Source organism: Cyprinus carpio, chromosome B5, assembly GCF_018340385.1.
Source record: "Cyprinus carpio isolate SPL01 chromosome B5, ASM1834038v1, whole genome shotgun sequence".
Taxonomy (NCBI): domain Eukaryota; kingdom Metazoa; phylum Chordata; class Actinopteri; order Cypriniformes; family Cyprinidae; genus Cyprinus; species Cyprinus carpio.
Window position 1 is genome coordinate 19,188,672 of NC_056601.1, and position 21,498 is coordinate 19,210,169.

The window sequence follows — 21,498 nt, forward strand, 5'->3', positions numbered from 1 at the left end:
CAATTACACCACTGGAAAACCAAAATACTTCTCCCAGTATCACCCAATTAAAAAGAATAAAAAAAGCTGTAAATCAATACAAGCTGACTTACAAGTGTATGCCTAAATACCTGCTCTAGATGGACCCTTCCAACAAAGACTGAATGCTTTCTACTTCACTCTGTCCAAACATCCTGGAATCAAAAGCCCTCACTCATCATAACTTATATCAATGCTCAGATGCCAGTGAGTACCTGCAGTACCCTCTGTCATGTAAGTACCCTCTAGTTCGTACCAAAGGAGAAAAAGACAACTTCATCACTAATTTAACTATAAAATCAGACTTCATTATTTCAGAAACAGGTCAGCACTGCTGTCAAATGACACTGTTGCTCAGAAGCATGTTTTTGCAAACATAATGATACAGAATCTTAGGTGTAATACTGCTGACTAGGTCAAAAAAAAAAAAAAAGACTAAATAATAATATTAAATAAATACTGCATTCACATAAAAAAAAAAAAAAAACGTGGCTATGTAAAAAATACAAAGTCTGCATATACTGTATATTACACCCACACAGTCTATGCAGAATAAACTTGTAGACTTTTTCCATTATTGTATTTAATTCATTTTAAAATGCTATACATTTTCTTTACTTTTTGCATTTATGTACAGTATAAGTATGGAATAAGGTACAGTCATCACTGCTAAACAAATCCTGACAGGGTGATCAAAAAGCTGAAGGTTTTTAATTTGCAATTATGACTGGCTGACTGTGCATTATAACGATTAGTACACAGCTATTTAAAAAATGGATGTTAAATATTAATTTGAGTTGAAATGACTCAAATAGGACAACATTAAGTTAAATAGCTTAGTGGTCATTATATAAGACTGGTGAATGCTGCAGTTGAGCAACCAGAATCAAGTATTCCAGTGAGCTGTGTAATAATGAATTATACATAAATGCAAATTTGATTATAATGATATCAGGTGGCTTTACAGATAAGCACAGAGGCTGTTCAACCATGTTTCTAAATCATACTCTTTTGTCCAGCGTCATCATAATGTCAATGGCCAGCAGTTTCCTGCGGTCTGTTTTTAATAAGATAAGAGGAAAGCTCATTGAACACTGACTAGCCTAATGATGATGTCACCTGGAAAAAATGTTGCAGGCAGCAGACTTTAGATATTTTCATGTACTGTAGTTTTAGAAAGAAACTGTCAGCCAGGAAAAATGTAAGAATCAGGTACATTTAAAACAAAAAACAAAACAAACACTGAATTGCCCAGAATTTTCAATGTGAAAGAAAATAAATTAATAAAGGCCTGTTAAAGGATTAGTTTACCCACAACTGAACATTTCCTCTAAATGTACTCACCCTCAGGCCATTCAAGATGTAGATGAGTTTGTTTCTTCATCAGAACAGATTTGGAGAAATCCAACATTAAGACGTTTTATACCAGTGCTTCTGGCCAACATATCAGTCCATAATCCACAATCCATAATAACACTTTCTCCAGGGAAAAAGTCCAACCTCTGTTGTCTTCTTACAACAAAATCCACTGACATATTTGTTTAGAACTATTTTGGACTGTTTTCGCTTGTAAACAGTGCTTGATCTGTGCATATTTCACTCCCGATTCAGACAAGATGGCTTTTTCGCTGGAGAAAGCAATATTACAATATTAGCAGGAAGCTTTTCACTTCACAAGACGTAAATTGATGAACTGGAATGCTTGTGGATTATTGTGATGTTTTTATCAGCTGTTTGGACTCTCATTCTGACGGCACCCATTCACTGCATAATTCACTGGTGAACAAATGATGGTCTGAGGGTGAGTACATTTTCAGCATATTTTCATGTTTTGGGTGAACTATTCTTTTAAAATGTCACAAAGTCTTTTCCTTTGGCTATCAGTGCTTATTATCCTACTAAACACATCTGATGCCATTCCAATTAACGTTACTGGACAAATTGAGCAGTGCAGTTTCCAACTGACATCCGTCTCCAGAGCATCTGGTTTCATTCATCTGATTACTCCAGTGACTTGATCCACTGGAACAATCCTATACTACAGGACCAGTGATGTTGGGTGGATTTACCTTGCAGATATCCTAGATTTACTCGGTTCATCACATCACTTGCTGTTAAATTAGCTACGTCCTCTACAGCGTGCGGAGAAAAGGCCAAAGTGGAAAGAGATAAGAAAGAAAAGGTCAAGCAAGCAACAGAGGAAGCAGTTTTTAAAGAGAAAGATCAAGAAAAAATCACCATGCAAAAAACACATTCTCAAAATACTTTACACTATTACGACTGCTAAGGTTTATATCTGTTATAGTTATTTAAAATGGCATCAATAACAGAACACTATGGTTTACATCTCATTTTTAAAGATAAAGTGCATACATGTCTGTGTAAGATGAGTCAGGAAGTAGTTTTGACATGAAAAAATACACTTCATCTTCAGTTTTCAACAGTATTTCTCAGGGCTTTTTTTGCAACATAGAGAATAGAAAGTGAGCAAAGTTTCTAGAAAAGTGAATAGAATAAACAACAATGCAAGGCACACAAAACATCCTTCAACAATAAAAGGTATTCATTATGACACTATAAACCCACCTGTTATAATACAGGAAATCTTTCTTCTTAAGAACATCTATGATATACAGTAAGGTCCAAAGGTTTAAGAGTATTAAGAAATCTTTGTTAATCTCTGAAAATAAGTTTTGGAATATTGGTCAATTAAATAAAAACAAAATATAACAAATAAATAGTATGATGCAAAATTAAGATAGAATGTAAGATTCTACATGTTTTTGGATTACTGATAATGTTAAGTAGATACATTTGTGATTATGTGACTCTTCATACATAAGGTCAGATGTTCTTGCTTCCTCTGGAGTTGAAGATGTTGTTTGTATCATCTCAAATCATACTGGAGAACATGATCAGTAGCTTTGACCCAAACTTATGGATTTCATGGAGCTTGAACAATTTAAGATAACAGTATGTCAGTTACATAATTTGGATGTAAAGATGGTTTAGAATTAGAAAATAATGCATAATATAAGTACCTTTGGACCCCAGTGTAGATCTATAAAACAAAACAAATATTTTTCCTAAAGAAACATTAAAAATATGTTATATAAAAATATAGAATAATCTATATTTCGGTTTCCTGTGACCCCTGATAAAGGACTTTTTTTTTTTTTAGATAAATACTTATTGATGCAGGGGACACAAGGGGACGGTATTATATGATTTACAAAGAGAAACACTGTGAAAACTGATCTCCAGCTGAGTACATTTATAATAACGAACTATAGCAAAAAGACATCAATGTAAGGGGTTCTGTAGCTTCAGTATTTTCATAGGTACGAATAGAAATACTCACTTCCCCTTGTCAAACTCACCGTATCCCACAGTGGGCAACCCTAAGTGCTTCATGCGGTTCTTCACCAGCTCTGACAGCTCCTGTCTCTCTGAGCGTCGGTACAGGTTCAGCCGCTGTTGATTGATGCGTTCAGCTCGACTGGGCATTTTGGTGCTTTTTCTGCTCAGCCGTCTCGCCCACTGCATGCTCTTCTTCCGCAGAAGTGGGTGCTCTGATTGGTCGCTCCCTGTGGAGTTTCTGTGGGCGGTTTTCTCTTTCCAGGATTCCCTGCGCTCCCGCGGGTCCTCACTGTCCTCCACAGACACCTGAGACTGCTCAGCATGGAAACAGGTTGTCAATAGGTTAACAGTGTTTAAGTGGCACGCCGACATTTCATTGTCTGCTGGCTGAAGACATTATATTTTACCTTTTTATGTACCAGTTTATTAGCAGCTGAACAACTTTACTCTGAAGTAATTACACACATATTTTTAGCTGACTCTAATTCATCTACTGACAGTATGCCATTAGCCTTGTCTACATTTAATTTAATATTTATGTAATCGACCAGTCGTGGTGCGTGAGAAGGTGGGATCTACAGAGAACAGTCAAAGCAATGCAAATACGTGTACATATTTGTATTGGACTTGAAGCAGCACTGAGCATACCTATCAGTGTATGACATCGAAGTACCATGAGAGCGATTCAAAAGCACAAGAAGCCGTCTGCTCTCTAGAGCTCTCACGGTACTTTGTCATACAACAATTGGTCTGCACAGCGCAAACAAAGCCAAAACGTGGTTATTTTAGGCAATATAGAAATCCTGGCCAGGACGTGTCCTGGGAAAATGGCACGTTTGGTCACCCTAACATAGTATTTATTAACAAATTATACAGATCAGCAGCACAAGACTGAGTGAAAGTAATGGATGTTGGACAGAAAACAAACAGCTGAAACAGCACCATTACATTAACATATGACAATGTAGTTGAGGAATGGGGAGAAGTATTCTTACCTGCTTGCAAACCTCCTTAATGTGCCCCTATTATGGATTTTTTTAAATTACCTTTCATGCAGTGTGTAATACAGCTCTAAGTGAATGAAAACATCATGCAAAGTTTTAAATCTGAAAGTGCACCGTGTATAAAGTTATTGTCTCTCAAGAAAGAGTCGACTCTGAATCATTAAAATGAGTCGTTTTTAAAACAAATCCCAAGCTGAAGTCAACATGAAACATTAGCATATTGCCCGCCCACTTGTTCTTTTTGCATTGGTCTGAATGAAAATGCAAATTCATTCTTTGCCACTAGGTACCGCTTTTGGAGCAGTAAAATAGCTGTTTCCCTGGAAACGCTGTACACAAAGCAGCACTCCGCTCACAAACTCTGCTTTATCAGGCATTACAGGCAAGATGAAATGAAAATGAAATTGACCAATCAGACCAATCACGCAGATTAGCATCTGAGGGGTTTGGAAAAATGAAGCATTGAGCAATCATTTGGGAGTTGTTGAGCAAGTAAGGTAAAAATAAATGCATATTATAAGAAAATGAAAGTGTTTTTGACTTTGCATGCATGTCAACCTATTATTGGGGACTCCCAAAACCAAAATATGAACCTTTCATTGCCCATAATAAGGTCACTTTAAGTAAAGGCACAGTTACAGATCGTATCTGCTGTGCAAGCATCTGGAGCTGGATGAAGTGTTTAAAATGAGTGTATTCAGCCGTGTCTGAACTCTCTGATCTCTTCCTCTTTATCTCATCTTACCCCTGAGGAGCAGAAAATGTGAGATTCAGTGCGGTATATCCCAATGGGAATTTCTGAGCTGGATGAACACAGCTTCTGGAATAGTCTTCCGTACGTCCGGATCCATAAGTCCTCTTCCGTTACCTTCATCTGTTTCAAAAGTGAAGGGTGAAGATTATTAAGAAACATTCAGGCCATATTTTACTAAACTAAACTAAATTCAAAAACCAGTAATGAGTAATTATGTATAGCTTTTTTATATCTATTAAAGTGCCCCATTATGGATTTTTGAAAATTACCTTTCATTTAGCGTGTAACACAGCTCCAAGTGAATAAAAACATCCTGCAAAGTTTTAAATCTGAAGGTGCACCGTGTATAAAATTATTGTCTCTCAAAAGAAAGAGTCGACTCTGAATCATTTAAACGAGTTGTTTTTAAAATGAATCCCAATTTACTGCCTAAGGATGAGGCTGTGAAGAATCAATGGTTAAAGTTATTTATTTTATTTTTTTAAGTTCATTACAGTAATACCACAGCAATACAGCCCCAACCTTGTGTTGTGTCCCCGTCATTACTGAAGACTGCTACAACAACCCACAGACTCTCTATTTGTGGCGGGGCTTCCCCCGTGGGATATATATACCGGTTCACTCTGCATGTTTGCTGCATAAAACCATAAAAAAGCAGCACTGTGCTCACAAATGCTGATTTATTAGGAATTACAGGCAAGATTAAATGAAAATCAAATTGACCAATCAGACCAATCACCACAGATTAGCATCACGCAAAGGAGGGGTTTGGAAAAATGAATCGTTGGGCGAATCGTTTGGGAGTCTTTGAGCAATTAAAGTAAAAATAAATGCATATTATAATACAACAAAAAAGTGTTTTTTTGACCTTGCATGCATGCAAAACCAAAATATGAACCTTTCATAACCCATAATGGGGCACATTAAATATTAATAATTTTAAATAAAGAAAATAAAAAGCGGTGAAAAATCATATCACCCATATTGCCCATCATATCATACAACTGAGCCTTTAAAACTTAATGATATTTTTACACCATCTGCCTCATTTTAACACCACTGACAGCAGCAACAGATTTGTGGGTGGACAAGGTCAAATAACCAGCTTTATGCATTTTAACTGAAACAATTGCTTGCATAATGTATGCAAAACAATGGCATGCAATAATGCCAGACATACTGGCTGCTGTGGGTGTGTGGGTGTGTTTTTGATTGTGTTTACACTTACAGCACAGAGGTAGCCGGAGCCCGGGGTGGAGTCTAGACCGAGCAGGAGTCTTGCAATGAGAATCATATAGTCCTTCACAAAAGACTAGAGGATAAACAGAAACTACATAAACACAGAAACAGTCCCCAGAAAGCACACAGATGATCTTCAGACCTCACACTCACAATCACAATCAATAAAGACTCAACAGAGACTCAGTGCCTGAGGGGAGCAAAGCAGAATCACAGTCTACTGCAAATGCCACTCAAGGTACTCTGTTTCTATCTACTGCACAGAGAGGTGAAAATCTGCCTTTAGTTTTGAGCATCAAATGTGTGGAGAAACAAAAAATGCACTACACATAACATACATACATACATACACACACACATACACACACACAAATACATATTACATTTATTTTAATGCAGGAGGGACAATGACACATCAAGCTGAACCTGAGTTTATCTTTAACATTGGCTGAATTTATCTTAATGATTTTGATTGACAAATACTGTAATTTTCAGCCCTCCTTTTGAATCAATATGAATCAATTATGCCATATACATACTGTTCATACATACACTACTGTTCACAAGTTTGGGGTTGAAAAGACTTTTTTTTTTCCCTTAAGAAATATATTATCAGTGTTAAATGATCATGTCACATGATCCTTCAGAAATCATACTTAGATGCTGATTTTGTGCTCAAGAAATATATTTAGCATTATCAATGCTAAAAACTGTTATTCTGCAAACTAAAATTTGATGCATTATTAGATGAATAGTTCAAAAGAACAACATTTATTTTAAATACAAATCATATATGTTATTGTCACGTTTGATCAATTTAATTGGTCCTTGCTGAATAATAGGATTCAATTCTTTAAAAATAAAAACTTACTAACACCCAAATGTTTTGAACTGTAGTGTACTGTATATAATATATATTCATAGATATTAGAGTGCCACAAGGTGGCGCCATATTTTTCATATCTTGGTGGAGGATTAGCAGAAGTTGCATCTGATCTATTTATTTCTCACCTGGTAAAGAAGAGTATCCAGCATACTAATACTGAACACTCTGCCTGCGGCGAATGGGAGGCGGAACATGAATGCCAGATTAGAGCCCTTATCTCTCTCTATCTGGAGGAAAGGGAAAAAGAGCACAACAAAAGATTAATGGCTCGTTTCACTGCTGATGATTTAGAGGTTTTGAGACCATCTGGCAATCACTCAGAAAGATTCCTAATGCATCATGTCATAATAAACCTGTAGCATTCAAGCGAAGTTATTTCATATCATAGAAAAGTCTGAAATGTAGTATGCTAATGTTATGCCTGGTTAGAGTAGTTAAATTGTTTACTTGCAAGAAAGAATAATTATAAATTATAATTGGAATCCAAAAGTCTGAAACTCAAAATCAAATTTAAACCTGGAAATAAAAAATATAAAAAAAATTAAACAAAGAAATGAACAACAAATAATTTAAATTATTTATTATTATTATATCTGTCCTATTTCTAGATCATTTGATATAAGGCTTTACACAAACTAATGGAGTCCATGGGGCTTGAATCATTCTCAAATTCATTATATTTTTTTATTCAACTTTACACACTGTTATCATCAATATAATTTACAATGACTGAAATAATAAATCCTAAAAATTCAAAACATCTCAGACTTTTGGACCTAGATGTTAAGTGAAATGGTGTGGTTGTTAAGATATGACACCTTTTCAAGTTTGGAGAGAGCCAAGGAGTAGCAGTCTTTGGCACGAAACTGCATGAATCTCATATTAGAAGGATGGGTTAGCTCAGTGATTATGCTGAGACTAGGAAACAACCTAGTAGAGGACACAACAACAGGAGAACAAAGACGGAAATGAAGTTTTGCAGGAAAAACTCGGCCAACAAAGTAATTAGTACCTAATGCCATTTTCAGCTAATGTAGAGAAAGACATCAGCTTGAAGATAAATGCACACGATTTGCTGTTAGAGGATAAAACGTACCTGAACATGGTCTGCACGTTGACTATGGTTTTAGCATCTGCCATGTAGTCTTCCTCTGCACTCATCGTGCTCTCCTTATCCACCACCACCAGGTTATCAGCGTAGATGATGCCACACTGCAGCAGGTTATCTAAACTATGACAGAAACCAGCACAAATGGACCATTCAGACCAGACTAAAACCCATTTCGGGTTGTGTTTGTGCAGTGAAATGTTTAAAGACCTACTTGTCAATGGTACCAGCCATGTAGTACACCATAGGGAAACAGCAGATGGCTTCAAGAAAATGATTATCAGGCCTGGAAATGGAGGGGAAGAGCAGTTTGAAAGTGCTAATCCACTCACAGCTGCAGTTATAAAGTTCTTAAAGGTTTGGCACTGGCAAACAACCTTATAAAAATGTATTCTCAGGGTAAAAGCTTGCGCAAAATACATAAGCAGGTAATTGCAAAAAGGATTTTGACACATCTCAGAGTTGCCATGGAAACTCTGAGGAAGATTCTACAATGTGACGACAACTGTACACTATTTTGCATTACTGAAAGGAAGAATACACTTTTGAAAGCATTTAGCATTAGAGAGCAATATAATACATAAGGATTTCCATCTAATACATGACAGAGTGTGAACTGAGATTTGTTTTTTATGCAAATATGCCTGGAAGTATTTTTAAGTTGTAAAGTCGGGTTAAGCAATGCTTTCGACTGGCTTTCGAAGTCTAAAGTCATCACCATGAATAGTAACATGGGTTGAAAAACTGATGAGGCAGCTCGCTCACGGATTATCCAGCAGCAGCACAATGGGATTCAGCTCCTTCCGGGGTCGGTAATAGGCACGCAGCGGCACTATGAAGTTGTACAGGCCATTTCCCGCTGTCTCAGCAGAAACGATAATCAACTTGTTTTTGAAACCATATGCCTTGGCATCTTCAAAGCTACTGTGCTGACAACCCTGCAATCAAAAACAAGTCGAATGTTTAATGGACCGAAATAAATGATACAGATATCAGCTCTAAATGTATGAAGGCATTATATGTAAATGCACACACACACACACACACACACACACACACACACACACACACACACACACACACACACACACACACACAAATGTTCTTAAATGCATCATAGAATGTTGCAATAAATAAATAATGCATGGAATACATATTTTTTTCACGTAAAATGTAAAGACAATATGCCACAAAATGAAAAACTTCAGGAAATATGATTTGAAATACATGATATAAAAAATTAAATACAGTGGACAACATCATTATATCATTAAATTGAAAACATCATGACGTCATCATACATTCAGTAAATACTGTATAAGCATAATGAAAAGTGAGTTCAAATAAATATGGTGTGTGAAATGTTTTTATGTAAAATGAAAAGTGACCTGAAAAATTACATGATACCCAGTTCTTTGTACTTTTATGTATTTATTGCTAAAATGCATGACAAATTAATAAATTCAGACTGTTAAATCCCTCCATATAAATATACTAGCATTCCTAATAAGTCAGTAAAAACTTCACAATTTCACTTTCATCAAACTATGCCACAGCAATGGATTGAGCTGAATCGCTTTCAGTATTTAAGGGTGAATTAAGAGTTAGACACTCACCTTGTCAAGTCGTAGGCAACAAAATGGCGCCTTTTGTTGCAAAAGGTGACAAAGAGTTGGGGAGCTTCCAATGTAAGGGGAGTTTGGAGGATAGCCTTTAATACACTGAAAAAGGATATAAAATGTAACAAGTATGAGTATTAATTACAATGAATAATTCTATTTATTAATGCATATACAGCACATGGACTATTGACTGACATCAATCAGTCTACAAAGGCTTTATTTTTGAAAGCATTGCATGTAAATGATCAGTAGATGGCACTGTGAGAGCACTGAAGAATCAGCAGCTCAGTACAGCAGAGCACTCTGCTCACCAGAGAAAGCATTAGAAAATACAGGAGTCCTGCGGCGACTCAGGGCTGTTCTGTAAGAGATTTAGTCTTTATCAATAGTGTGTGTGTGTGTGTGTGTGTGTGTGTGTGTGCGTGTGAGAGAGAGACAGAGAGAGAGAATCAGTCCATGTCTCCTCCGGCTCTGACTGACATAAGCAAACGCTGTAATTATTCTGCAGAATGACCGCTGAAATGCTGATAGCAACTAATACATTTAAGGTTCATCTGATCTTCCTGAAAGCTATAAAATGTAATTCAACAATCTCACTAGAGAGAGCGCACAGTTAAGAAATAACTAGAAGTCATAGAGGTAACATAAAAAAATTAAGTTTTATTCAGCAAGGATGCATTAAATTGATGTCAGTAGAAGTGTCAGTAAAGACATTTATAACTTAATAAAATTTCTATTTGACTTATATGCTGTTCTTTGTCATTTTCTTTTCATCAAAGAATCCTGAAAAAAATGTATAACAGTTTCACAACATTAAGAAGCACAACTGTTTTTAACACTGACAATAATAAATGTTTCTTAAGCAGCTGATCAGAATGATTTCTGAAGGACCATGTGACACTGAAAAGTGGAGTAATGACTGCTGAAAATTCAGCTTTGCCATCACAGGAATAAATTACATTTTAAATACATTCAAATTGAAAACAGTCATTTTAAATTGTAATAATATTTCTTTTTTTCCCTTGGTAAGCAGAAAAGACCTTTAACTTTTAAAACAATCTTAGCGACCCCAAACTTTTGAACAGAAGTGTAAGTGTACAGGGTTTTCCTGGTGCTGTACATGAATATTTTATTTATCATTTTATTGTCTTCCAGTTAAAAATGGGCTGCTTAGGAAAGCAGTAGCACAGCTATCCACATGAGACTTGATTTAAGGCTCATGTGTTTCACATTTGCTGGCTCTTTAAAAAGTCAAAGACAAATGATTCTATCATGGTTTCTCTGAGAAATCACAGCGATTTTGTACTTTTAAAATGGTATTTACTCTAAGGCTGGTGCTCCTTCCTCATCCAATTGGATGGTCTCATCTTCTGAGGGGTCACTGAGAAGATCACAAGGCAGGATTGCAGAGGAATCAGCGATCTCCAGCACAGGGGCAATGCTGGGTCTACGACTCCCAGCTCCGTTCTCGGTGGGCAGGGCCAGTTTACTGCTGTCAGCCGGGGGATCTGGGTTCTGCAGGTCAATGGCCACAGTTCCTGTAATGCAAAACAAATGAGCCTAGAGAGCTGGGATTTTCCTCTTTGGGCAAGCTTTGGGAAAGTGTGGTGTGAGAAAACTGATGTGTCCACCGATGACACAATCCAAAAACTGTCTGATCTGAAATGTCAATTGCTTTTGTGCTATTTTCAGTGCAATGAAAGTGGCCAAAGAAATACTGAGTGATGAACATCAATTTTTGATGACTCAGAATGGAGGTCAATTCCAGTTCATTTCCATCAGCACAATGAATAAAATGAAAAATCATGAGTAAATTACTAGGCAAATTAGCCTACCTATACAGTAGATGGTATAAATATTTAAATATTTTTATATAAATATAAATATTTCTTAAACACACTGATGTTGACCTCAACCCTGATTTATTGCTTTTTATGAATGAAGACTGATTTGCACATTTCAAATCAGTGCTTTGCAACCAAAATCTTTAAGCACCGTGAGGTTTCATTTAAAAATGCTGAAGGGAAGAAAATGTTCTGAAGGGAAATTCTGCTATTATGCAGAAAACTGTTCCTTTGCAAAATATAAAGAGCAGTTGTGAAAACAAATCAGTGAAGAAACATAATGAACTAATTCCATATATATAAATAATTACAGTAGAGAGTAGGCCAGGGATATTTTACACATGCAAAAGCAGTTTTTAAGCCCAATCGAGGAAAAAACTTCATTGTCTAGGTAAAAAGCTTGCAGGACAAAAGCCTTGAGCTTTTGAGTTCCACAGAATAACAGGAATGAAGGAGAGAGGTTTCTGTAAATGTTAACATTTACACAGACATCCACGAATGATGTCTTATGTGTCTCTAAACCACATGCTCCGACTTACCATATGAAGTAGACTGATCAACTTCAACAAAGGAAAAACAATGAAAGAAAGTATATTTTATCATGAGCATGACTTCAAACTTCTTTATTTTGATAAATTCACCCTGACAATGTTGTTTCTGAATGTTACACTCATACCACTAACTGGCATATGGCATCCATATGGAAACCAACCCTCGGGCTGCACTGATGTAAACAAATTAAAACTTGTGCTCCATTTGTTTAGACTGTGTTATGTAACAATAACAACACCACTAATGTTTAAATCAGTCATCATTTTTGGATTTCCGCTTGGTGCTGCTAGTGGCACAGAAATTACACAGCGCAAGAAACTCATTAGGCTCATTAAGATTTCTTTTAGTTACATCACTTCATCAGGTAGACACTACTATCTGTTCCCTCACCCATGCTTGCGATGATGCTCTGCACCGGGAGGCGAGAGGGGGCGTCATACACGCCGGTGGCCGACAGCCCTTTGCTGTGCTTCTCCTCCTGTTTGAAGATGAAGGCAGAGTTCTCCTCTTTAGTGATGTTGATGTAGTAGCAGGTGTCTGTGGCAGACATGATGTGGCGAGGGCCTGGGTTCAGAAGTATGCTCTTATTGTCTTCTCTCTTTGTGCCGATTAGGCAAACGCCATACCTAAGGAACAGATGATTTTGGTGTGTTTAACTTGGTGTTTTAAGAGAGAAAGGAATTGCAGTAGGGTTGTGCCAGATAGACAATAGTTTGTTCCATCATATTTCTTGTTGCGCGTTATAACCAATCACACACAATTCTGTTCACTTTATGAATGGCCAATCCGAGGCATTCAGATGAGTCATCGCTAAAACACCCGAGTTTTGTTGTTCAGTGCAAGTGCATGCAGACTGAATCCTGCTCTCGTGAATTGCAAACAAAGTGCAGATGTACCTAAGTATAAGGGATTCATTTGTCATACATCAAAGTGCATAAACTCGCGCTAGACTGAAGTCAGTGATGTTCTTTGATAATGTAAATGTTCTTTGCTCATTTTCTGTAACTGCTGTTTGAATAACTGAGTTTGAATAAATAATCATGTTAAATACAAATTCAGTCATATTAAAAATATTTTATAACATGACATCCCTATGGTACTTGACAAGAAGATGTGAACTTAATAGATTCCACTAACATTAGGGCTGCGTTTAGCATTACGCTGGAATTGCTTCACTCTCCGGCAATGAAGCTAAGTAAATAATTAAATTAGCACAATAATACTGTGTATCAGAGATCTCACAGGCGGACGATATGACTATGGATCATATCGCCCACACTAGATTGCAGTGCTAACTGATCTTTATTTGGGAGGATCTACACCCTTATGCTATACTTTGAGGATCTTGAATATATTATATTCAGTTTTATTGAAATTCTGTAGAGTACAAGTACAGAGCCAGTGAAATGCATATAGTAATATATCACGTGAAGTAAAACATTATGATGCAATGGAAGTACACGTGGTAATAAAGTGCAATTGACCATTATTATGCAAATGAAATTAAGCCATAACAGGCTGAGCAAAGTGGTGAATAGACTGTGAACTACCTGATATATACACTACTGTTTAAAAGTATGGGGTCAGTAAATTTATTTTTCTTTCTTTTTTTAAGACATAAAGGGCCAGATTTACTAAACAGGACATACTAGCATTTCCATAATGACCAGCACAATCTACCAAGAGCAGCGCAAATTACCGCCTGCTTTAAGACATGCTTTTTGGGGCGTTAAATAATGGCACAAATCTTAGTAAATTGTGTGATTCATTTAAATACTCTCCTCCCATAAATTTACCAATCAAAAGGGAAACCCCCACAAACGCATATTCAATAAGGTGATTCACAAAAATAACTGTCCACATCTTTTCAGAACTAATTTCTCATTGCGTGTCTTTAGTAAATCCTGACAGTTTTCTAACACCAAATTACGGTTTGCGCTGGCGCAAGCTGATAGTAAATCTGCCCCAAATAGTTCTATTAAGCAAGGATGTATTAAATTAATCAAAAGTGACAGTAAAGACTTTTACATTGTAACAAAAGATTTCTATTTCCACTAAATGCGGTTCTTTTAAACTTTCTATTCATGAAAGAATTCTGGGGAAAAAAGTATCAGTTTTCACAAAAATATTAAACAAAACAAAAGCTGCTGAAAATTCAGCTTTGCATCACAGGAGTAAATTACATTTAAAAATACATTAAAATATTTTACAATATTACAGTTTTTAATATTTTTTAATCAAATAAATGCAGCTTTGGTCAGCATAAGAGACTTAAAATATTAAAAAATCTTACCCACCCCAAACTTTTGAACAGTAGAGTATATATGGAGTGTGGTTTAAAGTTATCATTAAAAGGGTGTAAAATGAAAACAGCGGTTTGCAGAGTGGCAACAGTATTACAGTAATAAAAAAAAAAATCACGAAAATGCACAAAATACCAGCATGCTCAGTCAGCTGACAGCTGAGGTTTTTTTTTTTAAGGAGGGTTTATAAATAAATCACTTCACATGCATCCCAATAGTAAATTGTGCAGCTCGAAGTAAATGTTCCACAGTCACTCACTTTTTATGTGCATGGAAGGAGGCATAAGTAAAACTCTTCCCGTCATATTCGCCAAAGAACTTGCTGTCCATCAGACGAATGTGGTAAACTTCATTCCCAGAACAACGGCCATAAGTCCTCTGCCACTGTTCTGGAGACATCTGTCCCTCCCTGAAACCCCAAGCAGACAGGTCAAACACAAGCACAAAGATCACACTCCAAACCTTGTTTCAGCAAATGTGATATTACTGTTATTGTGAGAATATTTGAGTTTTCTTTATACATATATTATATATATAAAATCTCAGCAAATTCAGGTGAATCCATGGTCAGTCTTCCTCTGGGAAATGATCACAGGAAGTTTAATGGCATTGATCGGCTCTCCTCACAAATCTGCCCTGAGTAATTATTTGTGACACTATTAATTGTTAAGGATCACAGAACTGGAAAGGTTATGTGAGGTGCCATTATTCATTATTAAATCCTTCAATAAAACAAACAGCATTTGAGAAAACGCTTCTCTTTGATCAGTGTCAGGGAAAAAAGGGAGACATCAATACTCACTGTCCACGAGACGTGTGCACCAGGAGTGTGACCAGTGTGGAAGTGGCTGGACACACACAGTTGAGGGCCAGCATGGCATACTTGAACTCCTCCTCACACACCACATGATCTAACAAACAAAATACCGACACATCATTTGTGTGAGAATTTATAATGTAATGTAATCTAATATAGTCATGCACTGGTTGTTATGACTTTGACCAAATATTCATTTCATACTTATCAAATCAAACTGGATCACAACCGTGAATGAACAAATATTAAATATTGATGTTCCCTTAAAAAGGAATGTATTTCAAAGAAACAGCTCTCAAATGATAAAGCACCAGGCACAGATGGACTCCCTGCTGAATTCTATAAACACTTCTACGACAACGTCATTCTTGTGAAATTTGGAGACACTATGACACTAAAACCACCTCAGTTTCACCACACAAGTGAACTGCCCTAATCTCAGTACTTAAAAAAAACTAACATAAATCCAACTTTACCACTCCAGATCACTAATCAACATAACGTCAACTTCATCACACAGCTTTGGCACCCAGAGTTGATTCGGTTATCTTATTCATTCAGCTCAAATTGGTTTCATTACAAGCAGACACTTTTGAAATTAAGGCTGGAATACACTACATAACTTTTAAAAACTGAACAGATCTTAAAATACTGGGCATCATACAGTGACTGAGGAGGATCACACACTACCAGACTTTAAAGTCAAAAATCATGCAGAGTTTGCATGTTTTGCTTGGAGACACGTGACAAATGAAAACAATGCGTGTTCTTAAATCGACTCAAAATATCAAACATGTCTGATATCCTCCAGCTGGATGGAATCAGAGTCTGAAGCTAAAAAATTAGAGTCTGTGACCATGATACACTACATGATTTTCTATGAAATCTGTCAACTCAATTGTACATTTAGTGACAAAATATATGCAAAATAGATGTTGTGTTTTTGTCGTTTTTAGTATATATAAATATAAATATATATATATATATATATATATATATATATATATATATATATATATATAATATTATATTATATTATATTATATTATATTATATTATATTATATATATATATATATATATATATATATATATATATATATATATATATATATATATATAGATATATACACATATACAGGTCCTTCTCAAAAAATTAGCATATTGTGAAAAAGTTCATTATTTTTCATAATGTAATGATAAAAATTAAACTTTCATATATTTTAGATTCATTGCACACCAACTGAAATATTTCAGGTCTTTTATTGTTTTAATACTGATGATTTTGGCATACAGCTCATGAAAACCCAAAATTCCTATCTCAAAAAATTAGCATATCATGAAAAGGTTCTCTAAACGAGCTATTAACCTAATCATTTGAATCAACTAATTAACACTAAACACCTGCAAAAGATTCCTGAGGCTTTTAAAAACTCCCAGCCTGGTTCATTACTCAAAACCGCAATCATGGGTAAGACTGCCGACCTGACTGCTGTCCAGAAGGCCATCATTGACACCCTCAAGCGAGAGGGTAAGACACAGAAAGAAATTTCTGAATGAATAGGCTGTTCCCAGAGTGCTGTATCAAGGCACCTCAGTGGGAAGTCTGTGGGAAGGAAAAAGTGTGGCAAAAAACGCTGCACAACGAGAAGAGGTGACCAGACCCTGAGGAAGATTGTGGAGAAGGACCGATTCCAGACCTTCGGAAGCAGTGGACTGAGTCTGGAGTAGAAACATCCAGAGCCACCGTGCACAGGCGTGTGCTTTTGAACCAGAAACAGCGGCAGAAGCGCCTGACCTGGGCTACAGAGAAGCAGCACTGGACTGTTGCTCAGTGGTCCAAAGTACTTTTTTCGGATGAAAGCAAATTTTGCATGTCATTCGGAAATCAAGGTGCCAGAGTCTGGAGGAAGACTGGGGAGAAGGAAATGCCAAAACGCCTGAAGTCCAGTGTCAAGTACCCACAGTCAGTGATGGTCTGGGGTGCCATGTCAGCTGCTGGTGTTGGTCCACTGTGTTTTATCAAGGGCAGGGTCAATGCAGCTAGCTATCAGGAAATTTTGGAGCACTTCATGCTTCCATCTGCTGAAAAGCTTTATGGAGATGAAGATTTCGTTTTTTCAGCACGACCTGGCACCTGCTCACAGTGCCAAAACCACTGGTAAATGGTTTACTGACCATGGTATTACTGTGCTCAATTGGCCTGCCATCTCTCCTGACCTGAACCCCATAGAGAATCTGTGGGATATTGTGAAGAGAAAGTTGAGAGACGCAAGACCCAACACTCTGGATGAGCTTAAGGCCGCTATCGAAGCATCCTGGGCCTCCATAACACCTCAGCAGTGCCACAGGCTGATTGCCTCCATGCCACGCCGCATTGAAGCAGTCATTTCTGCAAAAGGATTCCCGACCAAGTATTGAGTGCACAACTGAACATAATTATTTGAAGGTTGACTTTTTTTTGTATTAAAAACACTTTTCTTTTATTGGTCGGATGAAATATGCTAATTTTTTGAGATAGGAATTTGGGGTTTTCATGAGCTGTATGCCAAAATCATCAGTATTAAAACAATAAAAGACCTGAAATATTTCAGTTGGTGTGCAATGAATCTAAAATATATGAAAGTTTAATTTTTATCATTACATTATGGAAAATAATGAACTTTTTCACAATATGCTAATTTCTTGAGAAGGACCTGTATATATATATATATATAGTATGTCTACGTAGCTTTTATTAATTTTTTCATTTAATTTTACATTTAGTTATTTTACTACAAGTTAAAATTATTTAAAATAAAAAAAAGAAAATGTTGCCTTGGGACTTAGCTAAAATACAAAGTTTTTATTTATTGCTTACAATATTTTATTTCAATTGATGTAAATGTTTTAGTTCATTTTAGTTAACCTTGATATATTTACAGTATGTGTAACCCTTTCACTTTAAATGCAATGATATAATACTGCTTTTACAGAACCCCAAAAGATCATTTGATAGCATATTCAACATTTAATAAATAGTTGAAAGACCTTAACACAACCTAAAACTAGTCAACTTTTAGTCAGTACTTTTAATCAATAATTTTAGCCAAACTGTAGTTGCCAAAATTGATTTTGGTAGCTATTTTATATGTAGTCTTAAAACTAAAATAATCATTAATTCTTCTCTCTTTAGACCAAATCAATTAAGCTTATTAGAAATTTGAATCAAAGACTGAATTTGGAAAAACTTGAATAAATTATGACAATTTTTATCTTTGGGTAAACTATCCCTTGTGAAAAAGGAGCAACTTATAAAAATATTATTATTATATACAATTATTATAAAAAAAAATAAGAAAAAAAAATAAAAAAAAAAAGACAAACAAAATAAACAAACAAATTAAACTATTTTTTTCATTTTTTTTACTTAACATATACATTTTTTAACATCTTTTGTTGGTTAACATTAATGACAGATAGGTATTTAATTTGGAATGCTGTCCTTTTTAGACAGAAGGCATGCATGTAATACTGACACACGTTCAGTTTTCACGCACCTTTTCTCGTTCACTTAATCCATAACCTACTGTATTTACGTGAGATACTCTACACCATGGGTGTCAAACTCGATTCCTGGAGGGCTGGAGCCCTGCAGAGTTTTGTTCCAACCCCGCTTCAACACACAAACCATGTAGCTTTTAAATAAGCCTGAACGACTTAATTAGTTGGATCAGGTGTGTTTAATTAGGGTTGAATCTAAACTATGCAGGGCTCCGGCCCTCCAGGATCTGAGTTTGACACCCCTGCTCTACACGATAAACATTTGGACTGCTGTGTGTGTATTTGAGTGCTGAGAACTGATCGCGCGCGAGAGAGAACACTTCTATCAGCACGATTCTGCCTATCCTGCCTTCTCTAACTTTAAGCTAATCGACAACAAATTGTGACTCCCGGGAAAAATGGGACGTCTGGTTACCTTATCCATACCCCTTCGGGTGCTGAGGCCATTGTTTCAGATCGCTAGTTCACATTTTATTAGCCTATTCATCAACTGCGGCTGCTATACTGACTAGATATGCAAACGGCCCTTATCCGATCGCAATCCAATGACAGGGACGCACATTTTGAAGGACAATAGCCTATAGCATGCATTTTGAATGTCCGGTAGTCCTCAAATAGCATTATAGTCCAGTCTCGTCTAGTTAACGAAGACACGGCATAAATTTCGTCATCAGATATTATTTTTAGCTCGTCAACGTCTCATCTTAGTCACAGAAAAAATGTTCATTAACAAATATTTTTCGACTTCGTCTTCGTTAACGAAATTAACACTGGGAGACAGAGGGTGTAGAATCCAGGTGGATCTATATTTATTATTCAAACAACTACAGGAAACACACACACACACACACACACCATCTATAGTACACACTGTACAATAAGTTATAAGCTGCTAACAGATTGCCCTTACAATATGACCATGTCTAATTGTCAGGAAAGATTTCACATTTCACACTTTTAATGTTGTATTTTATGTTTATATATCAAAAGATATAAAAAATGTTAGATTTTTTGTTGACTTGCTGTTGTATCTAAAATAATGGACTATATAAATTACATAAACTTTGGTCAAAAGACCAAAATTTATGACTATGTAAATAAACACATGTCTGTTAAAATTTGAACATGGACAGATAAATATTTACTGATTGCATATAAAATGAGTCAACCTGAAGAAGGAAAATAAATAAATAAACTAACCTGCAAATTTGACATGGAATTTGTTCTCAGGTTTAAGAATCTGGACATATAGAGGGCAGTTTGGAGCAAAGTCCTTCACAGCCCACGCTCGCAGAATGGTTTGATGATCCTGTAAGATCAAACGTCATTCTTACTATATGATATGCACACTTCATTTCGCCATTAAATACAGTTTTAGTGAGAAAATCACTCACTGTATTTGTGAAGTGAATCACATGTACAAAAAAAAACAACAACTGAAAGTCATTCTGAAATACATGCAATAAGTGTCAATTATAACTTAGAGCTGCAACTGACAACTACTGTGACAATCAGATTATCTGTTGATTATTTCTTTGATTAACTGGTTAAACAAAACCATTTGAAATGGATAGGCCTACAATATATAGTGATAAAACTTCACAGTCATCATAGTTTTAAAGATGAAAACTAAATAATCAAAGTATGAATAATATTACAATATATGTTCAAATTTCCCACTAGCTTTAAGTTACTGTTCATTTAAAAAATATAATTACTTGCATTCCATACTAGAGTTTAATAAAGTAAACTTGATGTGAAACAGTAAAAATTGTTTTGATCAAAATAATTAGGTTATAATTAGGTATTTTTTTGCTGCACTCAATTCGATTTATTTAAAAAAGTTCCTGTGCTTGGGAAAACATTTGTTGTATATTCATCTGCTGCAGCTCACATTTTAAAAATGTTTGCTTTTTATTTTTAATAAATTTGAAGTGGCTTCACTGAAAAAAAACATTCTCTATACACAGCTCCCGACCAATCGATAATGAGATAGGATTTAGGATCATTTTCCTTTTCAGTTATTTACAGACTTGCTGTTGCAGCCCTAATAACTTTTACTTTTGGCAAGGAACTATATTATGAGGCTATATTTACAGCTGCGGTGCGGTCCACTTCATTTCTGCTGCTGAGGATGAAGCACGCCTCGGCATCGTCCATCCTGCAGGACACAGAACATCATTCTCATGTGAAGTGAATTCCTCCTGAAGGCCTGCACATGTGTGTATGCATTAATGTGATGCTGATCAGTATTGAGGGTCAATTTCATGGTATACTAGCCTCACGTCCAGCAAAACACTATAGATTTAAGATGTTTCTTCACATTGAAAATGCTGCCATTAATATTCAGATGGTTTACACACTCTTAATGCTTTCTGGATATGTTTCAGGTTCCTGTTAAACTCTGTCAACAGCATCTGTGACATGCTGTCAGTTACCACAGTAAATC

General features: G+C 35.9%; 1 protein-coding gene across 11 annotated transcripts in view; it reads right to left on the bottom strand.

Moving 5' to 3' along the window:
* LOC109062459 (potassium channel subfamily T member 1-like) overlaps nucleotides 1-21,498 on the bottom strand; it is an 80,324-nt gene that overhangs the window by 4,698 nt on the left and 54,128 nt on the right. For 3 of the 11 annotated variants that reach the window (XM_042724735.1, XM_042724741.1, XM_042724740.1), the window contains 18 exons: nucleotides 21,147-21,210; nucleotides 20,250-20,358; nucleotides 15,493-15,601; nucleotides 14,950-15,099; nucleotides 12,778-13,013; nucleotides 12,375-12,395; nucleotides 11,317-11,529; nucleotides 9,986-10,092; nucleotides 9,135-9,307; nucleotides 8,584-8,655; nucleotides 8,358-8,492; nucleotides 8,080-8,191; nucleotides 7,387-7,488; nucleotides 6,365-6,448; nucleotides 5,128-5,256; nucleotides 3,399-3,690; nucleotides 2,088-2,150; nucleotides 234-263 (listed from right to left, as the gene is read on the bottom strand). In XM_042724735.1, the coding sequence (XP_042580669.1) occupies nucleotides 234-263; nucleotides 2,088-2,150; nucleotides 3,399-3,690; nucleotides 5,128-5,256; nucleotides 6,365-6,448; nucleotides 7,387-7,488; nucleotides 8,080-8,191; nucleotides 8,358-8,492; nucleotides 8,584-8,655; nucleotides 9,135-9,307; nucleotides 9,986-10,092; nucleotides 11,317-11,529; nucleotides 12,375-12,395; nucleotides 12,778-13,013; nucleotides 14,950-15,099; nucleotides 15,493-15,601; nucleotides 20,250-20,358; nucleotides 21,147-21,210 (2,201 nt within the window). Of the gene's footprint in view, nucleotides 1-233; nucleotides 264-2,087; nucleotides 2,151-3,398; nucleotides 3,691-5,127; nucleotides 5,257-6,364; nucleotides 6,449-7,386; nucleotides 7,489-8,079; nucleotides 8,192-8,357; nucleotides 8,493-8,583; nucleotides 8,656-9,134; nucleotides 9,308-9,985; nucleotides 10,093-11,313; nucleotides 11,530-12,374; nucleotides 12,396-12,777; nucleotides 13,014-14,949; nucleotides 15,100-15,492; nucleotides 15,602-20,249; nucleotides 20,359-21,146; nucleotides 21,211-21,498 lie in introns of those variants that run through there. The other 8 variants (XM_042724739.1, XM_042724738.1, XM_042724736.1 and 5 more) reach the window with 7 other exon arrangements.